Genomic DNA, 25989 nt, shown 5'->3' on the forward strand with positions numbered 1-25989 from the left:
AAAGTTATTATCAATACTATTAAAGATATACAAAATATGTATTTGTTTCAAAGATTAAAGATATAATAATGATCAAAAATAAATTAAAGATATAATAATGATAAAAATATTTAAGACTACTTAACAGTGTGGATCTGGTCTCGCGCATACATATTTTAGATGCATGTCTTTCTTTGCACATAGCTGAAAATTCTGTATATATATATATATATATATATATATATATATATTTGTATTTGGGCACAAGGCCATACTAGATTTTTAACATGTCACCCGGCACTTCCTATAAAATCGTATATATATAGGTATATATAAAATATAAAACCTATGCCTATATGAGCTCTGTTTGAACGAATACTTTATGTTAGCCGTATGAGGAAGCCAACTCACACAGCGGGCTCTGGTAAAAGTTATGAGGTTATCACTGAAATGAGGATATCCGCAGTAAACCAGAGGCCACCAATATAACTGAAATATCGAGAAAATGAAGTTGCAGCGAGCTAAGGCTGGCCACGCGTCTAATTCAGAAGCTACGAACGATGGGTATATATATATATATATATATATATATATATATATATATATATATATATATATATATATATATATAATCTCAAATGTATTGTAGAGGCACAATAAATAGAAATGCTTTTGAATTGCTTAAAACTGTTTTTTGTCACAATTTTTTTTATTTTTTTAAGAAATACGCAATAGTAAGATTTGCGGAATCGGTTTACGCCATCTATGTATTACCATGATGTTTACGGTAAACTAGTACTGAGATAATTTGAATGTGGCTTATTGATTAACTCAAGAGATCGTTTTTTTTATATATTTATAGTTACATTGAAATGAAATGAAATTTGAAATGAAATGAAATTTATTTGTTATAAAAGTAGTACATAATAGATGGTATGGTTATTTATGTTATATAGATCTCAATTTTAGTCTTTACAGACATGCAAATACATTTTTGTAACTATTATATTATTATTCTTTATATAATTCAATTAAAGTTACATATTATACATTTATTATTATTATAAAAGTAATGAAAATGTTATAAAACTGTCATATATTCAGAGAGAATGTTTTTTTTATATATTTATGTTTTGTAAAGTATACATAATGTTTGATGAATTAATTGGTATTGTATATATATGTATATTATATGGATAGAGCATCGAGCCTCAAAAATGAGTCAACTTTTTGTCAGATAATTGTTAAATTAGTCGACTTGTTTTTTTTATCAGTGTTCTATATATTTACGTATATACGTATGTATATTGACGTAACTATATTTAATTATTTAATAAATAAAATGTGTATTACGTATTCAATTTAAACATTATAAAACAAAATAAATATAGAAGTTATAAAGGAAACACTCATATCTATTTATCATGCAAAATTGTATAAAAAAGTTGACCCGCTTTTCTCGAAGTATTTGTATGGAGAGACTCAATCTATATCTATTAATCTGAGATATATATGTATATATTTACAAAATAAAATAAAAAGTAGATATTTGATTAAAGTATGATTCATTAAATTGCTTTAGCTGATTTATTATACATTTTATGTCGTTTGAAATTATATGAATGGTGTCCGGCAAGCAACCTCATGACTCAATCTCTTGTCACAGGCAGAGAGGATTTCTGTTAAAAGGAATGGATTATGAATAATGTTATGGAATCACTTTACGAAAATATAACTGAGAGTGGCTACGGAACCAGAATTTATACCAATTTTATAGCCTCACATCAAAATGCGCGATCATGCACGTGACCATCATGTTTATGCCCTGTTTTAAATACATGTTTATTTATTACGTACTTGTATTTCATGCTTAATTTTTTCATTTCACACAATGAAGCCTATACACATGTTAAAAATAATTTTCACCTAATTTTCTACGTACAAAGTAAAGGGGTAGGATTTATTTGAATTTAAATAGAGTTTTGAGAACAATAAATGAAAGGAATTACAGGGAAAACGGACAATACGACTACGTGCAAACGAAAAAGGGGCGATAAATATAATGGGAATTCACGATACGTTTCCAACTGTTATAACAGGCGTTCGAACTTCGAACACACAATTGTCATTTAAATCCTCCCAAATGAATCGTTTGCGGGACTGCCGCGTGGAATGGCCACAGAATAAAAAAATACAAACATTAAACTTATTTGTTTCACAGTACGCATGTAATTCCTTAGCTTTTGCAACTTAATACAATGATCCTGCTGCGCTAAAATCTGACGCTCGAGTCAGGTGCTTTTCTCGGCTTCAGTACTGAACGGGAATTTGTATAGGGTGGACGTTATTGGCCCTGCCCATTTTGGCGGCGAATTTCAATTTCGAACGAAAATTGGAAAATAGAATACGTATTATTTTTTATTACTTGCTAAAAATGTTCTTAGTAAAACTTTGCGACCAGTTATAAAACAGAGTTATTAGATTGAAACTTTTTTTTTTATTATCCTTTATTGAAGTTGTCAGGTGTTTAGTGTTTTTAGTGTTTTTTTTTTATGTGTAACATTGAAAATGTTAGGACGAGGAATGATAACGGTTTCGTCATTATTCATGATGCTTATCGGAGGTGAGTTTTTAATTCTCGCATTACGCTTAGATTTGTGTCCTTGTTAAGCGCAGATGGTTGCTGTATGGAAATTATTTTAATATTTATCATCCTTTTAAGAGGAAATTGAATTTTGTTCGTGCTACCATTTTTAATAAATTTTGCTCAGAATGTTTCAATATAAAATGTAATCTAGATTAATATATATATATATATATATATATATATATATATATATATAGATATTTTTTATGTATCTACATAAATGCCTATATAAAAATGTCTATATATATAGTAAAATTTCGTAAAATTTTTTGTTGATATTCTAAAATGAAATGCTATTGGAAGTTGCTTAATTTTAAACCAATCCTTAATTATTACTACGGATTACTAAAAATTAATTACTAATAAAAATACTCAATAATTTTATAAACAATATTTTACAGTTTTGCATCAGTTACAATTTTATTAAAATTTTACATTACGATTTCACGTTTGGCTCTAAGTTCCATTCTAGATTAGGTACATTCTGTAAAAAAAATTCTATACCTAGTTTCTCAACTATAAAAGGGGTTAGTTTAATACATATGATCACAAAGAATGCACGAGTGAAGCATGATCACTTGCTTGTGTGGTCCCGACATAGAATGGGTCATTCCTTTCCCGTGGGTGTCGTAAGAAACAATTAAGGGAACTCAATGGTCGAGAAATGGGCAGCAGTGTCTCTCTTAAAACCTAACCAACCATCCCTTTCCCTTTTTAGGTTATTATTTTTAGTTAGGCGTTTAGGTTAAGCACAAACTTAATTATATAGATATTTACAAAAACAAAAAAGAAATACAAAGGAAATACTCATACATACGTACAACAAAAGTAACTTAGAATTTTGTTTTTGTGTATTTACTTCAGTAACACAAAGTGATCACAACTCAATTTATTACTTTGCCCTCGAAAGAGTACTGTACAAAAACACTGATTTTCTGTTAAGGCCCAAAGTTATAGCATCAATCTGATAATGTATTATTTTAGACAAAAAAAAAAATTCAAATCGGTTTAAAAATAACAAAATTAAAAAAATAACAAGGGGGAAAGGGATTGTTAGTAATGGAGACTGAGAATCCCATTGCTAGCAATATACCTAACTAGGCCGACCTCTACGCGGTTACCCCTGGAAACCATCGTGGTTAATTTTTGTGGAATTCGTCACGATGAGCTACCTGGCCTGCTTGTATCGTCATCTGTCACCCCTCATTGATGCTCTACCAGCGTAGACCAGTACGACCACACGGGGTTTCCATTCTGGGGTCTTCGCAGGATCTGGAGATATTTTATATTTCTCAATGTCGTATTTAATATTTTTACCATTCTTTCTGTTTATATTGTAGGAAAATGAGACTTTCAAGTACCTAATGACCTCGCTAAATGATTTATGTCACTATCGAATGCCTTTCATAAATTCATACATTTTCCCATTCTTGTAGCTTTGTTATATTTTTATATTGCACATTATTGACAGTGGACGATTTGTCTGCAGACTGTGTGTAAGTCATTTACTTACATGACATGTGTGTATTTTTTTTTATAGATCAACATCTAAATAAACTGGTAACATCACTTGCATTATTGATTTACGTTAGTAAAATCCCTATGAAGGATGATAGGTTTTTTTTTGAAGGATGATAATAGAATGGTAACCACACCTGCGCTATCGGTATTCTCTGGCGGGGCACCAGTGAGAGATGACTAGTGAGGATGAAAAGGTAGGTCAGGTAGCCCATCGTGACGATTTCAACGATAAATTAGTCACGATGGTTTCCAGGGGGGACCGCGACCTGATAAGGTATAATGATAGCGATGGGAACTAACCTCCCCATTACTAACAATCCCTTCCCCCCGGGATGATAGGTTTTTTTTTAATGGATGATAATGGAATGGTAACCCCGCCTGCACTATTGGTATACACTGGCAGGGTACCAGTGAGGGATGACTAGTGAGGATGAAAAGGCAGGTCAGGTAGCCCATCGTGACGATTTCAACGATAAATTATTACGATGGTTTCCAGGGGGAACCACGAGGAAGGTCGACTTGACAGGTATATTGATAACAATGGAGTTACTAAATCCACATGACTGATAATCCCTTCTCCCGCCGGGGTGATAGGTTAGAATATTGGAATTGTGATTAATTTATCAAGAATCACGATGGTTTCGAGGTGTCGCTGGGTGAAATTCAAACTGTTAGGGATGGGGAAAGGGATTGTTAGTAATAAACTACCAGTTTCATTATTAGAAATATACCCTATCAAGTCGACCTCCACGTGGTTCGCCCTGGAAACCATCGTGCTAAATTCCATGTTCGTTTTTATTATCATATATTAAAAAAAACCTGTTAGATTTTTTTGTTGGCAATAGGGACTAGAGTTTTTATGTTTTGTTCTACTATTACTGGAAATTTGAAAGTTTGTGGGAACAGATATATATTCGTTACTCTTTCATGTAAATCTATTAAACAGATTTTAATGAATTTTGGTGTAAAAATAGGTTATATTTTAACTTGAATACAGGATACTTTATGCTGAATCACGTGGGCAAAGTCGCGGGTTAAAGATAGTATCAAAATAAAATACAAAAATATAGATAGATAGATAGATAAATAGTTTATTTGCATTACTTACAGCACAAAAACAACAACAGACACAAATGTATAGTGAAAAAAGACAAACAAAAGATACAAGATAAAATATTATGAATATGAAATTGAAAAACAAATAGAGTATAAAATAGTTACTTAGTAAAATTGCAGTTTAAAGAACTCCTTCCTGTTCCTTACATTGTAGAAAAATGCCATAAAAATCACACAGTACATAGTAATAGTAACATAATGACTCGGTTAATAGACTATAACTTTTTACTGATACTCGTTCATTAAACTTTCCACTTTCTGAAGTTGATTTGACATCTTACAGAAGGTACCGAGTTACCAAATGATTTAACTTATAAATTATTTATACATTAACCTATAAATATATTTATATATTAACTCTCTATTGCCGAACATAAGCCTCCCCTGGAGATTTTTGCAGTAGTCGCCACCCTTGGCAGGCGGATTAGCAACCGCAGTCAGGCTTTAGAGATATTTTAAGAGGAACGCTGCTGCCTATTACTTAGTCGGTTCATACGACACTCACGGGATAAGCAGGGTTGGCCTATTCTATACCGGGCTCACACGGCCATATATATGTATATACTGAGCTTGCAATCTTTTAACTATGTCCAGACACTCAGCGAATGTCTTATATTTAACTAATTGACTCATTAAAAGAGAAAATTTAACCATTTGTTTTATATATATAATTTATCCTTACTAATATTACGAATGTGAAAATGACTTTTTTTTATACAACTTAGAATGGCAAACAAGCTGACGGCCTACCTGATGGAAAGTGGGAACTGTCGCCTATAGACATGAGCAGTAGCATGGACATAACAGAGTATACTGTTTCGCCCATGATACCCCCCATGCGTTGTCATTCCTGAGGACTCAGGTGTTATTCCTCTGTACCCAGTAAATTCACGTCATATCCCACCCTTCAAACCGAAACACAGCCATGCAAACACAACTGCTTCACGGTTGAAACACGAATGGGACAGAGGTATCCAAACAATCGACTTTTGTACAAAGTCTTCCTCTGATAAACTTTGTTTATTTGTTACTTCATAGAACCTTAACCAATCACTATGAAGTTTGGTATACACGTAAATAGAATGGAGGAGGATATAATGTTACTTTTTATTTCATTCAGTGAATATATACCGGTAACGCGGACGAAGTCGCGGGTAAAAGCCAGTATAAAGCAAAATTGTTTCGTTGTATCACAAAAGTAAAACAAAAAAAAAAAGAACCGAGAACAACAGAACTAATTTGGCAAATTTTTTTTCACGTATTTGTTGAAATCCGAGGAAGGTTTCGGTGAAAAGAATATTTGGAAAAATTGCCCTGATAGACGCGAAAGTCACTTTTTTCTTTTCTCCGTCCATACTGTTTCTTGCTGCCAATTCAAACATTTACTCAGTAGGTGTCGGTAGAGATTTAAATAACGTTTGGGTTAAGTTGGTGTTCCTTAAATAAATAAATAAAATAAAATATGTTAGATAATATTTTATTAAATATATTTTTTTTAACCAATTTATATAGGAAAGAGTTTAATATTTTAAATACAGATATTCCCTAATCTATTTTTTCATTTCGACATATTTTTGACATATCTTTTGACATCTAATGTCTGCCCCAAGAACATTGGCATTCAGGAATAAACTATATTTTTATTTAGAATCCCTAGAATTACTTTTTACGTTTTGCTATGTCTGATGCTGGTATTTCCCTTAAATCTGAGTAGTCTTTCGTCTGATATTATGTATTATATATATATATATATACATATACAAATAAAAATATTTAATTTTTATTTTATATATTTTTTTTGTACGTTATATTTTCTAATATCAACTGATTATTAAAATTTTAGTTTTTATTGTCAAAAATTATATTTTTTAAGTGCTAACGTTTACAATGGATTCTAATTTGTTAAGCGAACCGTTATGTTTACGGGGCAGAAGTCGACTTATACTGTCTCAGTACTCTATTAGAGATTGTAGTCGTGAATATATTTATTTTACTGAAAAAAATATTTTAAAGATAAAAAAAATATGTTTACACAAATTGCAATTGAAAGATATTGGGTTTACCATTAAGTTTAATTCGGTTTGTTTTTAGAAATTAATTTAGTTTCATCTTATATATTTCGAAGACTTCAATTAAAGACTCTTAAAAGCGTTTAAAATGAGTAAATTTATTGATAAATTCATTTGAGATATTGAATGAAACTCTATTTTGAAATGTACACAAAGTAATATCGTGAGAAAATCCAGTATTACTTGAAAATTACAATATTAAAAGTTAATGTTTTTGGTTTTTCTTATATTATTAAAATACTTGATTAAAATGCTATAATAATATTTTTTTATATCACTGAGATGACAAACAAGCATACGGCCCACCTGATGGTAAGCAGTTATGAATGCCTACAATACCAGGGGTATTATGCGCCCGTTGTCGACTCTAAAGAAACCTCTACCTCTTTTTTGAAGAACCCCATGCTGTAGTCTCTTGGAAAAACCTCGACAGGGAGCTCATTCCATAACCTGAGCGTTCGTGAAAGTAAATGTCTCTGAAATTGTATTGTACGCGACCAGCAGACTATAGTTTATGGTATGAGCGTGAACTCCCTATCGATGGCGAGCCGTAAGATAATAGAAAGAGGTCACGGGCATCATATTGAACAATTCCTCTGAACACAATCCGTTGTAAAAGCAAAAGAAAACGCAGAGTGAGCAAAATCTTATCTCTTCTAAGACTCCTAATAGATAAATATTGTGTCACTGTGTTTGTGGTTGCAATCCTCCGAAACGGCTTGACCGATTTTCATGAAATTTTTTACATACATTTCGATATATTTTGTAGATATGGAAAAAAGGCAGTAAAGTATATTTCATACCGCTAGATGATAAGGGCATTTCTATCCTCTGATTTATATGGCAAATAATATTTGCTGGGGCAACTATATATATATATATATATATATATATAAATAATGGAATATCTACCTACAGTTTTTTGATAACTTCACTCAACTTATAAGTGAGTATCTATAGAACTTCTAGAAAAAACATTATTTAGAAGTTTATTTTTGGTGTTAGCAAGAAATGCGACTTTTTTTATTATTTCATAGTTATTAGAGTTATTTTTGGATTGTTATGTAAGTTTTATGCAATTTATTTTTGTTTTTTTATTATTTTATGGCAACGTATGGGGAGGTATCATGAGCGAAACAGTATACTCTGTTATGACCATGGTACTGCTTATGTCTATAGACGACGGTTAACACTTTCCATCAGGTGGGCCGTACTTGTTTGCCATTCTAAGTGGCATAAAAAAATTATTCGTTACGGCTTTGAAATTATACAATTATCTACTTACACAAAAAAAAAATGTATTGTACACTAGCTGAATCCCGCGGTTTTATCCGCTTGATTTAGCCTATAAAAGATTTTATACGTTAGGATATAACCCAATTGTGTAACAAATTTGATCCAAAACCCGTCAGTAGTTTTTGAGTAAAAGAGTATCATATATCCATCCACTGTTACAAACTTTTACATTGATTTTATTAATAGGATACAAGGATACCACTTTCCGTCAGGTGGGCCGTCAGCTTATTTGCCATTCTAAGTTGTAAAAAAAAAGATACAGTAAAATATTTATATTATAATCAAATCCGTATTAAACTCCTTTGTGTGAATTTAAAGAAATAACGGCATAGGCAAATATAGGCACGGAAAATATTTTTTTTTTGTTTTGAACTATTTGAAAATAAAGATGTATATATCTATGAAATAACTTACGATTTGCAATAATTGTGAAATTTTTTTTTTTAATCAAAACGGTTTATTTTCACATCTATCCCTTACTAATTTTGGCAAGATTGAAGAATTTTTTATGAAAACATTTTTTTTTTATATTTATCTTATTCCTATCCTCATCTCAAGAAGATCGTAGTGTCACATGTTCTTCTGCCTGAAAAAGCCTGTTTCTCAATAATAATAATAAATTCTTATATCATATGGGACAATATAAAATGTTTTACTCTCTGCAACACTTAAGCTACTTACTTGACAATAGATGGCGTTATTAAGCAACATTAAGTCAATGAGTGTTTGGTATTGCTTTCTACTTGACAATAGATGGCGTTGTTAAGCAACAACGGTATTTAAATATAATTTCCAAAAACCACGATTTACCAAAAAGAAAAAAAAAAATACCGTGCAAAGCTCGGTCCTCCAGGTATTTTATATTAAATATGAATATACTTGTAATAGCAGATCGTCTGAAATATGAGCCTTACCCGCACTTCTCAATTACCATGGGTATTCTACTCACAATATATTTTGTATTGTGAGTAAAAATCCCGTGGGCATAATATCTTTTACTCTGGCCCCGCGGTAAGGCTTCCTTTAATAACCACGAGTTGCTTAAGCACACTTTAGAAATATTTCGCGTTGAAGCTTCTCAACTTGATTCTTTAGTTTTTAATTATTACTTTCAAGTATTCTTGCCATGATATCGACCCATGTTTAAAAAGAAGATTTTTCTTAACGAGTTGATAGCTCAAAAAATTTGCAAACACAAATTTTTATTATAGGAATTGTAGTTTAAAATGCTCTAATATTTTTTACTAGCTACATATAATGCATGTGTGTATTTTTTATACAACTTATGTGTGGCCATACCTGGGTACTAGGGTATATGTCCATACTAGTGTATAAATCATAGTATAAATTTCAAAGATAAACTGCCATAATGGAATTTTGTCTTATTATTATTATTATTTTTTAAATTCGAATAATTTAATTTATAAAACAAAAAGATTCTATGTTGTGAACACCTGTAATTTCACTGGAGTATCTTACTTTTCAAATCGAAGTACAGCCATGAAAGAACAGCTGCTTCAAGGCAGAAATATGAGCGAGATAGAGACCTAAACATATGACTTTTGTTTGAAATCTCCTTCCGGTGATGGTATTTGAATAAAATATATCTTATCATCATTATATCACCCGTTTACTGTCCAGTGTTGAACGTGGTCCTCTCCCATAAGAGGGGGTTTGCCAATAATTGTCATGCTCGGCAGGTGGATTAGCACCCACAGTTAGGCTTTTGGTAATATTTTAAGAGGAACATTGCAGTACATCCCTTGATGATTAAGTTCCCTTAGTCCGTGGGTATTATAAGAGGTGTTACGACACCCATCGAAAAGGACGAGGTGGCTCTTTTTATGATGGGATCATACGACAAAATATATCTTATGTATATATCAAATTTCATTAAAATATATTCATCTTTAAATAAAAATGTTTATAAATATTTCTATTTTTGATATTAGTAGTTCAATAGAAAGTAAGGAGGCTGTTTCCTGAACAAAAGCATTACATATTGAAGAATTTAGATTGGAAAACACATTATTAACTTAGATAGTTTATTTGACATGAGAGCTGTGAGAAATATGTGCGGTATTACACTAAAAGGTATAGTAAGAAACAGTGTGATTAGAGAGAAGCGTGGACTGAAAGACGAGGTAGTGATAAAAATTGAAAAGGGAATATAGGCCAAACCAGGCCATTTAAAAAGAAGAATTACGAAAGAGATTTATCGAACAAGAATAAATGGAGATGTCGGTAGAGACCGCTCTAGATAATAAGCGACGTGCTGAAGAAGGGCCAAATTAAAAGTACCCGTAACCGGTGAGCGTGTATGAAAAAATTGATGAATGTGGAAGAAGCGAAAGAGATTTGTTTGAATTGGAGCATTTAGCGTTTCTGTTTAGCCTAATGGGAGACAGGTGTAACAGATATGTGTAAGGTATTTATACCACTAAGGTGGCAAACAAGCATACGGCCCACCTGATGGTCAGCGGTTACCGTAGCCTATGAACGCCTGCAATACCAGAGGTATTACGCGCGCGTTGCCGACCCTGAAGAAACCTCTTTACCCCCCTTTTGAAGAACCCCATGCTGTAGTCTCTTGGGAAAACCTCGGCATTTATATTTAGGAAATGTAATAAAAGCCAGGGTACCAGGAATCAACTGTAAGGGAATTATTGAAAGAAGATTACATTTTGCTGCACAGAAAACAGTGTATTCAATCCTCATATTTATTATTATTGTTCATGATATACAAACAGACACGTTATCCATATATATATTATAGCGGAATACCAGTCATTGGTAATGAAATCTTCGTTACCGGGAAACTCACAAAGCCGAAATTTTACACAGAAATTCCTCTTGTACCATAGGCATCCATCAAGAAAGGATTTTTGGGAATTACAGCAATAAGAGAAAACAGTCACCGTGCATGCAATGGCGATGACTTCTTTTACATATACTCCTTAATAGGGTTAATATCATTTGATAATATCGATATTAATGTTGTAAGATAACTCGATATTATTGGACGCAGATCGATACTGTAAAATATCGATTTTTCTTTTAATAATAGAATTTCTTCTCTAAAATTAAAACATTGCGGTACGGAATTCTTTAAAAAGGGTATATTAAATTTTCTTCAGGGTCAGTAACACGCACTTGACACCTCTAGTTTTGTTAGCATTCATAGGCTACAGTAACCGTTTACCATCAGATGGGCTGTATGTTTTTTGCCATCTATGTAGTATAAATAAAACATTGATATTTTGGTTTGTATATCGATAATATCGCTTCGATAATATCGATAAATATTACTTATCCCTATTTCTTACTAATATTATTTATTCTTAAGTTATACGCTAGTTCACTCATGATACAATTCATGACAAAATGTCGACTTTAAAAATTAAGTAAACAGTTGCTCGCTTAGAAAAGTCAAACCTCTCCTAAACTTATTTTAGATGTTAAAATGTTTTATTTCTTTTCTTTTGCGTTAATATTTGAATTTGAAGGACAGTAACCAAACACTTTAATAAATTAAAGTAGGTTTACAGGACTTTTTAGTTATGAATATAATGGTTGTTATTTACTTGTAAACGCCTCGCGTTAATTCTTAAAAATAAATTTAAACATGTCAAAATCAGTTTTTTTTTCTACTTGGCTCTTTGACAGCTCATCCAATCGTCTTGTAGTTTGACATATACGCAGAATTTGTAAAAGAAAAAAGCGAAAAAATATGTGATTTTTTATCTCAGTGTTTATATTTGCTACTTCGTACACGTGGATTTTACAAGCAGGAATATCATTAAAATATATCTCTCGATAGATTTTAATTTATACCTTCAGAAAAATAATTATAAAATCTGCATCCAATTTGGTGTAGCAGTTTTAGTGTGACAACATATGAATAGACATACAAACAAAAAGGCAAAAATTTTAAAAAATATTGTTTTAGCATCTATTGACCTTTTTAATTTTTTTTCTTCGTACTAGTATTAATTTTTCTTAATTATTTTTGGCAACCTAGAATGGCAAACAAGCTGACGGCCCCTGATGGAAATCGGTAACCGTCGCCTATAGACATGAGCAGTACCGTGGATAAAACAGGATATACTGTTTCACCCATGATACCCCCTATGCGTTGCCATTCCTGAGGACTTAGATGCTATTTCTCTGTACCCTGTAAATTCACTCCCACCCTTCAAACCGAAACACAGCTATGTAAACACATCTGTTTCATGGTAGAAACACGAATGGGATAGAAGTGCCCAAGCAAACGACTTTTGTACATTATCTCCCTCTGGTATTTTCTTAAACACATGTGCAGACATCCTTTAATTAAAACTTTATTATATTAGTGAGCTGGAATTAATATGATTAAAAGATTGCCCTAGCGATAAGACTGCCTTTTGTATCTTTATTTATATAATTTAATCTGTACTTTATACTACTATATTTCACTTGAATCCTTTAATTGTCAATGTATATTTTTTATGTTTCTGGTGCAATAAAGAGTTAAATCATCTGTCCACTGGTGGACACAGGCCTCCTCCATAGACTGCTATAATGCTGCCATCCAGTGGGAGTTATCCTATATTGCGTTTGCCTTACGGGGTAGCCACTGAAAAGCCTTTCTTCCAAAGAGTGAAACAAATAAATTGTTTGAGAGGAGCAATAAAAAGTTTTCATTCGTTCATCCAATCAATATCCCCCGTTTAAGCGGATGAAGTTTGACAATAAACAAACCCACGTTCACATTATAATTTTAGTGGGGATTTTGCTTAATGCTCCTAGGGGAATATATTTCAATCAATCCAGTTCCGCGAAACATAATGTCGAATTGCGAGATTGTTATACATTTTCTATAATACATCTTGAATATAGAATGTTGTATCCAATTTTGTCTGCGTAGATTTTAATTAACGCACAAATTATTCCATGGAAACGTAAAACAGTATAGAATGTAACAAAAAGGATATGGGAGGATATGGCAGTGAAATTACAGGGTACGGAGGTATAACACCGTAGTCCTCAGGTATGGCAACGTATGTTGCGTCCCATGGGTGTAGCAAGCTATTCTGTCATGTACTTAATGCTTTGGTTGTCTATAGGCTTTGGTTACTATATACTTTTATATATAGTATATGTATATAAATATAATAATGAGTAGGGATAATATTTATATTATTATATGTATCACATCTCCCATATTTAGAACTAACAAAATTTTTCATTGTGCCTCCCACCAAATTGTTTATAATTATTCCTCTCCATCCAAAGGTTGCCTGGAAGAGATCTCTCTTAGCGATAAGGTCGCCCATTGTTTTCTCATTGTGATTATTTCTTGTATTATTTTATTTATAATATAATAATAAGTTTACTATTGTAATCTTTTGGAGGAAACAATAAATCTATCTATCTATCTATCTACTTTTAGGTGAGTTGTCAGATTGTTTGCTATATGAAGTTTTACAAAAAACTTATCATCATTGTATCAGCCACCCCCTTGGGGGGTTTTATTAAATATATTTTTTTTTCTTATAATTATTTTACATATAAGTGGGTGTTGTAAGAGGCGACTAAGGGAGGGCGAGAGAAGGGCAGCAGCGTCCCTCTTAAAACTAAATAATAACTGCTGTTGGCAATCCACCTGCCAAGCCTGACAACTACTGGTAAAATCCTAAGGCAGATGCTTATGTTCAGCAGTGGACAGTTAAAGGCTGATATGACGATGATGATGATATGGGATGGAAAAGGATATAAGCTAGCTTTTATGTCGATCACGTCGGACGAAGTCACGGGTAAAAGCTAGTATGTACAGTATAAAGCTAATGATCATTGTCATAAATTCACTGAGCATTCTCAATTTAAAATTATAATAATCTTATAGAAAGAATATAGGTAGCACTCAGAAGAGGGCGTGGAGAAGGCGACACGCCTCTCGAGTGGCTAACTCGATTTAATTTGAGAATATTTGATTATTTGAAATTGGAAACATGGAAAATTTAGTTATTTTTATTCTATTATTATATCAGCCATTAACTGTACACTGCTGAATGTCTTCCCGTTAGGGTTTTTTTTTATGGGTGAAAATGGAATGGTAAACCCCGCCTGCGCTAACGGGATACGCTGGCGGAGCACCAGTGAAGGGTGATAGATGAGAATGAAAACAGGCCAGTTAGCCCATCATGATGAATTCATCAGGAATTAACTATGATAGTTTCCAGGGGGAACCGCGAGGAGGTCGACCTGGTTGGGTATATTGCTAGCAATGGGATTCTCAGTCTCCATCAACAATCCCTTTCACCCCGTCCCGTTAGGGTTAGCAACCGTAGTTAAGATTTTGGTGATATTTTAAGAGGGTAGCTGTTGCCTATCTTTCGACAATTAAGTTTTCTTGGTTGCCTTTTACGACATTTACAGGAAAGGACGCGATGGTTCATTCTAAGTACCACATGAAAAAAAAGAAAAGTTTTGCTTTATGTAGACATTTTTTTTCAATGAATGATAAGTGAATCCAGTGAGGAATGACAGGTGAGAATGAAAATACACGTCAATTAGCCTATCGTGATGAATTCGCCTGGAATTTCGCTCGATGGTTTCCAGAAGGGATCACGTGGAGGTCGACCTGACAAGGTATATTGCTAGCAATGAGACTGGTAGTCCGCATTACTAATAATCCCTTCCCTAATATGTAAACACTGTGTAACAAAAAAAAAATGTAAAGTATTTTATCATATTTAGTCGAAAAAGCGGGTTATTTTTAGATATCTGCTCTGATAACGGGGCTCAAAGTTAATATTTATTGCGTCTGTAAGGAAAACAATAGAAGAAATCCGCTATTTGCTTGTTTTGTTTAGATTATTATTTTGTTTGTAAATAGAATATACGTTATGCAAATAATAACTATAGTTTTTTTTTCGGAGAAAGGAATTTGGATGGTTTTTTATGGTTTGCGGTACAGTTCTTAAGACATCCTGTTCTCGCTATTGGATACGGGTGACGGAATGCCTATAGAAGAAAGTATATGGTGTATTCACTAGTAATTTAGGCGCAATATTTGATGAGCATTATAAAGGTAAATGAACGGCCGGCATGAATACTGTAACAAAACCAGTATGTAGTCGACCTCAGAACTGGCCACCTCTGCCATCTATCAGTCCCCAATTTCAGAAACGATGCAGGGCGCCTATAAAGGCACACGTGCAGTGCAGTTTTAAACATGTTTCCTCCTACGAATATCCAGGTTATGGAGTGAGCTCCCTGTCGAGGTTTTTCCAAGAGGCTGCAGAATGGGGATTTTTAATAAAGAGGTAGAGGTTTAGTTAGGGTCGGCAACGCGCGCGTAATACCCCTGGTATTGCAGGCTATAAACAGGCTCCGGTAACCGTTTATCATCAGGTGGGCCGATTGCTTGTTTGCCACCTCAGTGGTATATAAAAAAACATTTAGTATAAATTAATTTTTTTTTTATACTGTAACCATACAGTATTTTTTTATGCTTATTACCTTATAATTCCGTGAATTGGAAACCGATTTGGCAAATTCCTTATTTTTATCTGAAAGGATCAATCTTTTCCCATAAAATTTTTATCAAAATCGGTTCGGTAATTTAGTTTTTTAAATCAAATTTTCCGATTTTGGCACAACTAAAGTCGGTTTTTTGTGGTAGTGAATGTTATTATAGATATTAAATTCCTGTATCACTGAAATCATGTTATTTCCTTCGCAAATAATAGTAAAAAACATTATTGTAATATTAGTCGGGGAAAAAGGAAACTTGTATACACAAAGGAACATACCATTAGTTACGTTAAAAGGAAAATGCATTTGTAATTTAATTAAACTTTCGAATAGTCATAAGAGCTATGGTATCGAAACTATATCACTGAATGAATGAATGAGTATAATTTATTTGCATTATATAATATAGGAAATAAACATGACAATTAATAAATATAATAGATTGTATCTATTATGTATATATATGTATAAGTATAGTAAGTTGGTCTTATTGCTGCGAGCAAACATTTTAAGACAATCTTAGACTAATTGTTGTAAAAGTAGGTATGATAATATAAATATAATATATATATATATATATATATATATATATATATATATATATATATATATATATATATATATATATATATATATATATATATATATATATATATATATAGGTAAAAAATTAAATTAAATTAATTATTGTACAAAAGTCGATTGCTTGGGTACCTCTGTCCCATTCGTGTTTCTACCGTGAAGCAGTTGTGTTTGCATGGCTGTGTTTCGGTTTGAAGGGTGGGATATGGCGTGAATTTACAGGGTACAGAGGAATAACACCTGAGTCCTCAGGAATGGTAACGCATAGGGGGTATCATGGGCGAAACAGTACACTCTGTTTTGTCTATAGTACTGCTCATGTCTATAGGTGACGGTTACCACTTTCCATCAGGTGGGCCGTCAGCTTGTTTGCCATTCTAAGTTGTATAAAAAATTATTTAGATTGACATTAAAGACAGTTCATGATAAAATGATGATATAGATATTACATTAATAATATTAAACAGACCTTAATATTAACTAGATGGAGTATTTTACAAACGTTTCTCCAAAACAGCCCCTTTTATTGACACGAGAGTAAATTTGTATCATAAACCACACGTAGAATTACGCAATAGAACGGCATGTGTTTAAATAGGGATACTAAAATATTATAGTTATTGTTTGCAATACCGAAAATAGCAGGCTTTGTTTTATTAAACAAAAAAAAAAAAAACACGCGTGACTGTTGTTAACTGATCGTTTTCCGGACGTTTTTAACATTGATTGCTCTATCTAGATACAAGTATAATATACGATCCAGACAATGATTACAATTATCTGTTAAAACGGAGTTCTCCGGGAAATGTGGGTAGCATTATTAAAGCGAGTTATTGACTTACGCAACTCTATCGTGGCACCCGTCAAAGTATATGTCAAAGTATTCTAAAACCAATTTGCATATGGAGAAGAATTATTTATTACACATGAAAGGAGCACCAATAATGGAGTCGCAGCTGGTGTTATAATTATGCATAATGCAAGTAATTTATAATTAACAAGTATTTACCCGCGACTTCTTTCGTTACAGGGATATATGACTGTGATATCCTCATGTGTGCCCCGGCATAGAATGGGCCATCCCTTCTTTTCCCGCGAGTGTCGTAAGAGGCGACTAAGAAAGGGCGAGGGATGGGCAGCTGAGAGGGACGCTCCCTCTTAAAACATCTCTAAAAGCCTAACTAGAAATGCTCCGAAAAAAACAGGTCAACATTTTCATACAAATTTGCGTGATAAATAGTTAGGAGTGATTCCTTTATAACTTATATATTTATTGTCTTATAAATTTTAATAAAAAACTCAAATTGTAAAGTTAAATATCATTTCATTTAAAAATAGTTAAATATAGATAACACTAATAAAAAAAAAATTGTCAGCTAATTTGACAAAAAGTTGATCATTTTTCAGGCTTGATGCTCTATCTACTCGTATATAATCTAAGTTCATAATATTATTAATGCTTAGATGATATAGATAGAGTGTCTCTATAAGAAAAGCCCCGAGAAAAACGGGTCAACTGTTTCATACAATTTTGCGTGATAAATAGTTAGGAGTGATTCCTTTATAACTTCAATATATATTTTGTCTTATAATCTCTGCATCTTTTTAATGCGTAAACACTCATTTTGTTTATTAAATAATATGTCAAGATACATTTTATGCGTAAATATATTGAATACTGTTAAAAAAACGAGTCAGCTAATTTGACAATTAGTTGACAAAAAGTTGATCCGTTTTTGAGGCTCGACGCTCTATCTATATAATGTAAGTAGTAGGATATTTTCTTTTTTTTCCGCAATTTGGTAATTTCTCGCATGATCGTGCTGTAAGTATAAACCGTTCGCTCGTTCGCCCGTTCAGTCGATATGTTGTTCTCTTTTAAGAGGATCAATTTGCGCGTTTCCTTTCCAGCGGAATGGATACGGTTTACAAACACGGTGTCGAGTGATCGTCACAATTTTCGCTTTTTTCCGGGTTCCGTACAACGAAAACGTTATGGCGTTTTTTTTTTTTGTGAAATGCTAATGGAATTGTAACCCTGCCTGTGCTATTGGTATACACTGACGGGCCACCAGTGAGAGATAATAGATGAAGATGAAAGCATGTCAGTTAGCCCATCGTGATAAATTCCACAAGAATTAACCACGATGGTTTCCAGGGGAAATCGCGTGGAGGTCGACTGGATAGGGTATATTACTAATAATAGAGCTAGTACATTCACAATACTAAAAATCCCTTTCCCCAAAACGTTGTGACGTTACGAAATAGTAACTGAGAAAGATTTTTTAAATTTGGATATGAAATATTTTTCTTTTATTGGTAGGGTGGTAAACAATCAGATGGCCCACCTGATGGAAAGCGCCTACACTCGCCCATAAACACAAGAAAAGTTTGTGCTTTTGATGGCCTTTTAAATGTTTGTTTGTTTTTGGAAATACCCCATATTATATGGTATTGCAAGGGAAAATTGAAGCCGGGAGCTCGTTCCTAAACCCAGATGTACGAGTAGAAATGAATGGGAAGCACGAACTGTAATAGAAAATGAAAAGAAATGAAATGATATATATTTGCAGTGAATACGGTATACCAGAGGGAGACTTTGTATAAAAATCGATTGCTTGGGTACCTCTGTCCCATTCGTCTTTCAACCGTAAAGCAGTTGTGTTTGCATGGCTGTGTTTCGGTTTGAAACGTGGGATATGGCGTGAATTTACTGGGTACGGAGGAATAACACCTGAGTCCTCAGGAATGGCAACGCATAGGGGGTATCATGGGCGAAACAGTATACTCTGTTATGTCCATGGTATTGCTCATGTATATAGGAGACGGTTACCACTTTCCATCAGGTGGGCCGTCAGCTTGTTTGTCATTCTAAGTTGTATAAAAAAAATATAATGTAATGTAATTAATGATAATAATGACATGCAACATTTTCATACATAATTTCTAATTATAATGACAATTGCTTTTAAAATATTATCAAAGAATAAAATGAATGAACGAATCCTATTTATTTGCATTATACAATATAGGGAATAAGCAAAACAATAAATGTAACGATACAGTTTTATAAGTAATTCCTTCGTAATATTTATTTCCAAACAATCAAATTATTACAACATTCCTTTTTCGATTTTTGTCACTACATCATCTTTTAGTCCACACTTCTCTCTAATCACATTGTTACTTACTCTATAATCTAATGTAATACCACACATACTTCTCAGAGTTCTCATCTCTATAGCATTTATCTTACTGTTATGCTTCTTCTGCCATACCCAAGATTTACTTCTATTCTATGCATGAACGTCGATGTCAGTACTCCCTGAATTATAGTAAGGCGAGCTTTACTCAATACATTTTTGCTTGCCATAATTGAAAGCAGTATATATGTATATGTTGCAGTCAAAACCAGTCAAAAGCACTATTGACTAGCAAAATCAGTCGAAAGTACTTTTGACCGAACAGGTTGATCAAAAGTGGTTTGAACTGAAAATTAATGGTTATGATAGGTGAGGATGAAGCAGGTCAGTTAGCCCATCGTGACGAATTCAACAAGAATTGTTCACGATGGTTTTCAGGAGGAACCACGTGGAGGTCGACCTAATAGGGTATATTGCTAGCAATGAGGCTGTCAAACTCCATTGATAACAATCCGTTTCCCCCGCAAATTTGCGGTTAGGTTAGATTAGTTACTTTTAACCATTATTTTAGTCAAAAGTATTATTGACTAAAGCAATTATATATATATATATATATATATGTATATATATGTATATATATATATATATATATATATATATATATATATATATATATATATATATATATATATATATATATATATATATACTTGGTACACAAGTACTATACGTTATGAAGAAGGACACAGGTCAATGAGTCAACATATCCCGGTCACGCGGATGGAGTCTCAGATAAAAGTTAGCATTTTATAATTCACGATGGTGTCTCGGTATCGACATTGATTTATGGTTTTGACAATTGGACATGGCAGATGGACCATGAAAGTCGAATAACAGCCATCTAAATGCGTGTCGTATGTGATTGAGTGGCCCTCGCGATAGAGTGAAAAATAAGAGAGATGTGTTATGAGAGTCGTAGCTATTATAAAGAAAAGATTGTTTGAAGAATGATAAAAAAAAAAATATAAGTGAATAAATTAAAATGTAATTTTTAATAGTATTGTTTCTTTTTATGTGATAAGATTTGGGGATTCCTATGGGATAAGATTTAAAAAATCTACCTACATATATCTGCTAGTCATCCTTTATAAAAACACAAATATCGTCATAGTCGTAGAATAGTGACGGATCTTTATATGTAATATTTGTCAGATCCGTCAGTATTCTACGACTATGACGATATGAATGTATGTAAAATATTGAAAATTAGCACGTTTATAAAAAATATACTTTATAATAGCTTTCGTCGTAAGAGACGACTAAGGGAACTTCATGGTCGAGAGATGGGCAGTAGCGTTCCTCTTAAAATATCACCAATAGCCTATCTGCTATTCGCTACTCGCATTAGGGTTATTTTATAGCGTAAGCATTTTTTAAGAAAGTATTTTGGAAATTTTAAATTTAAAGGACATACGAAGTACGCGTGCATCGCCGCGGGTAACAGTTATAGTTATATATATATATAGGTTTCTGGGTTGGTTTTCTTACCAGAGGTATAAACTTGCTAGTATTTCAAGATACATAAATCATTTTTCAAATTTCGGTACGACCTTGATCATAAGCTTTACCTAAGGGCCGATATTTATCTATATAATGGAACTACAAGGAAAGAAAATTGAATGGTATAAAAGACTTATACAAATAATGAGTGGCTACAGATAAACCCTTTCTCTTAAATAGATATGGCAAATTTTTGAAAAAAATCCAAATATAAGTTACATTATATGAAACTAATTTTATTCATTATTACTATATGGTTTTGGCAGTAGTTGCCACGTTTGGCAGGCGGGTTAGCAAACGCAGTTAGGCTTTGATAGGTATATATCTAGATACTCTTTATTGCTTCTTCAAAAAAATTACAATACTATACTTATTATAGATACAAACAATTACAAGAAATGATCATATTGAGAAAACAATGAGCAGTCTTATCGTTAAAAGCGATCTCTTACAGGCAACCTTATATAAATTAGTTATTTATTTGAAATTAATATTAATGATATATCTAATGATCAGATATATGTTTTAATAGATAATAAGCGGTCCCATGGGTTTGTATCACCATCATACCAGTCTTTAACTGTCCACTCCTGAACATAAGCCTTCCCCTTACGGAGTTTTGCTGGTAGGCGGATTGCCAACCGCAGTTAGGCTGTAGAGATGTTTTAAGAGGGATACTATTGTTCATTCCTCGCCCTCCCTTAGTCGCTTTTTACGACACTCACAGGAAAGGAAGGGGTGGCCTAATCTATGCCGGCACAATATGGCACAGGTTTTTATAAGTTTACCACTAATTGCAACTTAGAATGGCAAGCAATCTGACGGCCCAACTGTTGGAAAGTGGTAACCATCACTTATAGACATGAAGTACCATGGACGTAACAGAGTATACTGTTTCGCCCATGATACCACCCATGCGTTAACATTCCTGAGGACTCAGGTGTTATTCCTCTGTACCCTGTAAATTCACTGCCATATTCCACCCTTCAAACCGAAACACAGCCATGCAAACCTTTTTAAAAGGCCGGCAGCGCACCTGCAATGCCGTTGGGGTTGTGGGTGATCATGGGCGGCGGTAGTCACTTACCACCAGGTGAGCCGCATGCTCGTTTGCCACCTGTGTTGTAAAAAAAACACAACTGCTTCACGGTAGAAACACAAATGGGACTGAGGTGCCAAAGCAAACAACTTTTAAACGAAGTCTCCCTCTGATGTAAATAGTTGAAACGATTCAGTTTTATAAAGTAAAATTAAATTAATTTTACGTAACTAGTTTCATTTGTGTGGAATGTGTGTAAAGTTTAATAAATATTTTAATATTAATAATTACGCATTCCCTGATTTTCCGAATAAAATAAATATAATAAATTTGTTGTTTAACCATGCTTGTTTTAATGAATTTTAATGAAATTTGATAGATAAATTACATATGATACTTTTATCTTTTATGATGTCGAATTATTCATAAAATAAAAATAATCTATAATTCTGTTTATTAATGTAATTAAAATTTGAAATGATGTTGGATTTTTTTACGTAATAATAGTAATAAATAAGTAATTAACATAACCCTTGTGCTGTTTGTTAGCTTGTGTTAACATATTTTCAAATAAAAATGAAAAAAAAAGCAATATTCAGTTTCTTGTTCAAGTTTCTCAATTGAAATTGCATTCTGAATCGGCGGTACAATCATAAACAAATGTCTATTCAAAAATGCTTATATTTTTCTTGATGGGTGAAAATGGTATGGTAACCTCGCCTGCGCTAACGGGATACGCTGGCGGAGCACCAGTGAAGAGTGATAGATGAGAATGAAAACAGGCCAGTTAGCCCATCATGATGAATTCATCAGGAATTAACCATTATAGTTTCCAGGGAGAAACGCGAGGATGTCGACCTGGTTGGGTATGTTGCTAGCAATAGGATTCTCAGTCTCCATTACTAACAATCCCTTTCCCCCAAAATGCTTATATTATAATTAAGTTTACTTGAATAAAAATTATACTTATTCTATTCTTGAATGTTATATTGTCAGTAGTCGGTAATTAAAGCCTTGAAGCCATACAAAAGACCACAGCCAAATAATTTAATTTAAGAAATTAGACTTCCTTTAACACTGTGATAGTCATTGTCTATGGCCTTACAGAGCCGCAGTTTATTAATTACAAGTTTTTAGATACAATATTTATTAGCTTTACCCGTGAATTACTTCTTTGTATCGTACTTCGCCTCCCACTTTTTTTTTAATGGGTGATAATGGAATAGTAACCCCACCCGCGCTATCGGTATACACCGGCGGGGCGCCAATGAAGGATGATAGGTAAGGATGAAGCAGGTCAGTTAGCTCATCGTGACAAATTCAACAAGAATTGTTCACGATGGTTTCCAGGGGGAACCACGTGGAGGTCGAGCTAATAGGGCATATTGCTAGCAATGGGGCTGTCAAACTCTATTGATAACAATACCTTCCTCCCCCCTCATCCCACTAGATGGATTCACGACCGCAAATGCATTTCAGGGAGTCAGTAGATGCAGGTGGCTCAGGACCGTTCCTTATGGCAGTCTATGGGGAAGGCCTATGTTTAACAGTGGACAGGTAATGGCTGAAATGATGATGATGGTATTATCATGCCTGTAATGACAGTTTTCACTTCCATTACATACACCAGCTAGTTTGTCATTTTTAGTCTAAATGATTAAAAACTGTAATAATTGAGCTATATGTGTATTTATAATATGAGTGTAAATTAGTCCGTAATATAATCCATTAAAATGCTAGCAGCAAATTTTCAGACGCACAGTGTTGTCTGTTATTCGATTAGAAAATAGTCGATAGTGTTTACATAGAATAAACTGCATATCGATTGGTCTATTGACAGTATCTAGTCCAATAGATAGATAATTTATTTGCATTACTTACAGCACGCAAACAACAACAGACATAGATGCACAGTGAAAAAACATAAAAGAATATATATACAAAAAATTTAAAAAAAATAAGCAAAATGCATAAAAAAAATAACAATTTTTCCCTTCATGCGTGTGCCACAGTAACACAAAATGGTCACAATAATATCAATTCAATTTATTCAATACAATATTACATTGTGTCGAATATGATAGGAGTTTTACATATAAATAATGTCAGATACAAGTAATGAATTACTAATAATAACAATTTCAGTCAAAAAAAAAAAAAACATAAGCAACTACATACAACTCACAATTAATATATCTCTAAAATTCATTTATTTTATAAAAACATTTTTCCAACAGAAAGGCATGGAGTTTGATTTTTAATATTCTCCAATTTTGGATAGTTTTCAGATCAATTGGTAATCTGTTATACAACTCCCTTCCCCGAATATCGAGTAATAATATCGATTATAATCGACCATGGCGTTGTTATATTATAACGAATTTAAAAGAATATTATATAATTGTAAATTATTAATGGTACGAGTATCTCGATAAATTATAATATAATTTCTTCAATATATAATAAATAGATGGGAACAATTATATAAATATATTGAATTTTAATTGACCAAAACAATTTTACACTCTCACTGTTGAGGTTAATGTTTTACTAACGAAGATCTTACCATCTGTTTCACATAACAATTGCATGTTTATGTGAATAAAAAATAAAATAATTGTTTTGAATCAACTTTCCACTATATTTCCTAACTGATTCGACATTGTAACCTTCTAAAATTTCCTCTTAAAACTAACAGCTCATTTGCAATTCTTCCAAAGTTGCAATTGCTAATGGGCAGTAGTAGTTACTTACCACGCAGCATGCTCGTGTATCCTCTGTATTATATAATAAAAAATAACTGATTGACAATCGATTATTAGATAATACGAGTATAATGTTTCAATCGAACAATTGATTAATAACACGGCAAATAATCGATAAACAAGGTTATCAGACAACACTAACATAAATAGTTATTCGGTTAGCGTAGCACCGTCTCATCGTGTGTATAGATACAGCTATGTACAAGATATTTCCGACATGTGTTCTGATTGAGTTACGAATAATATGGTTCTTCCAAATCCCCGTGGACAAGAATCAATTTGCGGAATATCTTTCCTCTATGAGATAAACGTGTAGATATAAGGATCTGTATTGAAGGTATTTTGGTAGAAATAAAAATAAACGTTAATCTAAATTGTTGATTGATTGGTCACTTTGTCTCGGTTCTTTGATATTAATGTAATTGTTCTCTCTTTGTACATTTATGTATTAATTTGAATATTGTGTTATATTGGAATTGGGTTGCAATCAGCTATATTACACACTTCAAATTGGGACTTTTTGGATTTTGTCTTTGGATTTCTTTTAACAAAAATTATAAATTTTATGGTCAATTATCTATCAAAAGTCTCAGTAGCTAAAAAAGCCATGGCGTACTGATATAATACCCTGAATTATAGTCTCCAAAGGTAGTCAGTTCAAATCTGGTTGTCGACGAAAATTTGGAAAATTTCCAAAGGGACTGTTAGTAAGAGGGCGTAGTAGCCTTATTGCTATCAAGTTATCCTTCTCGCA

General features: G+C 32.8%; 1 protein-coding gene across 1 annotated transcript in view; it reads left to right on the top strand.

Moving 5' to 3' along the window:
- The first annotated feature begins 2306 nt into the window (after nucleotides 1–2306).
- LOC113510424 (uncharacterized) overlaps nucleotides 2307–25989 on the top strand; it is a 136059-nt gene continuing 112376 nt past the window's right edge. The window contains exon 1 of the mRNA XM_052898550.1: nucleotides 2307–2602. Coding sequence (XP_052754510.1) covers nucleotides 2548–2602 — 55 coding nt within the window. The 5' untranslated portion in view covers nucleotides 2307–2547. The remainder of the gene's footprint in view (nucleotides 2603–25989) is intronic.

Source organism: Galleria mellonella, unplaced genomic scaffold (assembly GCF_026898425.1).
Source record: "Galleria mellonella isolate WM207_F2 unplaced genomic scaffold, CSIRO_AGI_GalMel_v1 utg44, whole genome shotgun sequence".
NCBI lineage: Eukaryota > Metazoa > Arthropoda > Insecta > Lepidoptera > Pyralidae > Galleria > Galleria mellonella.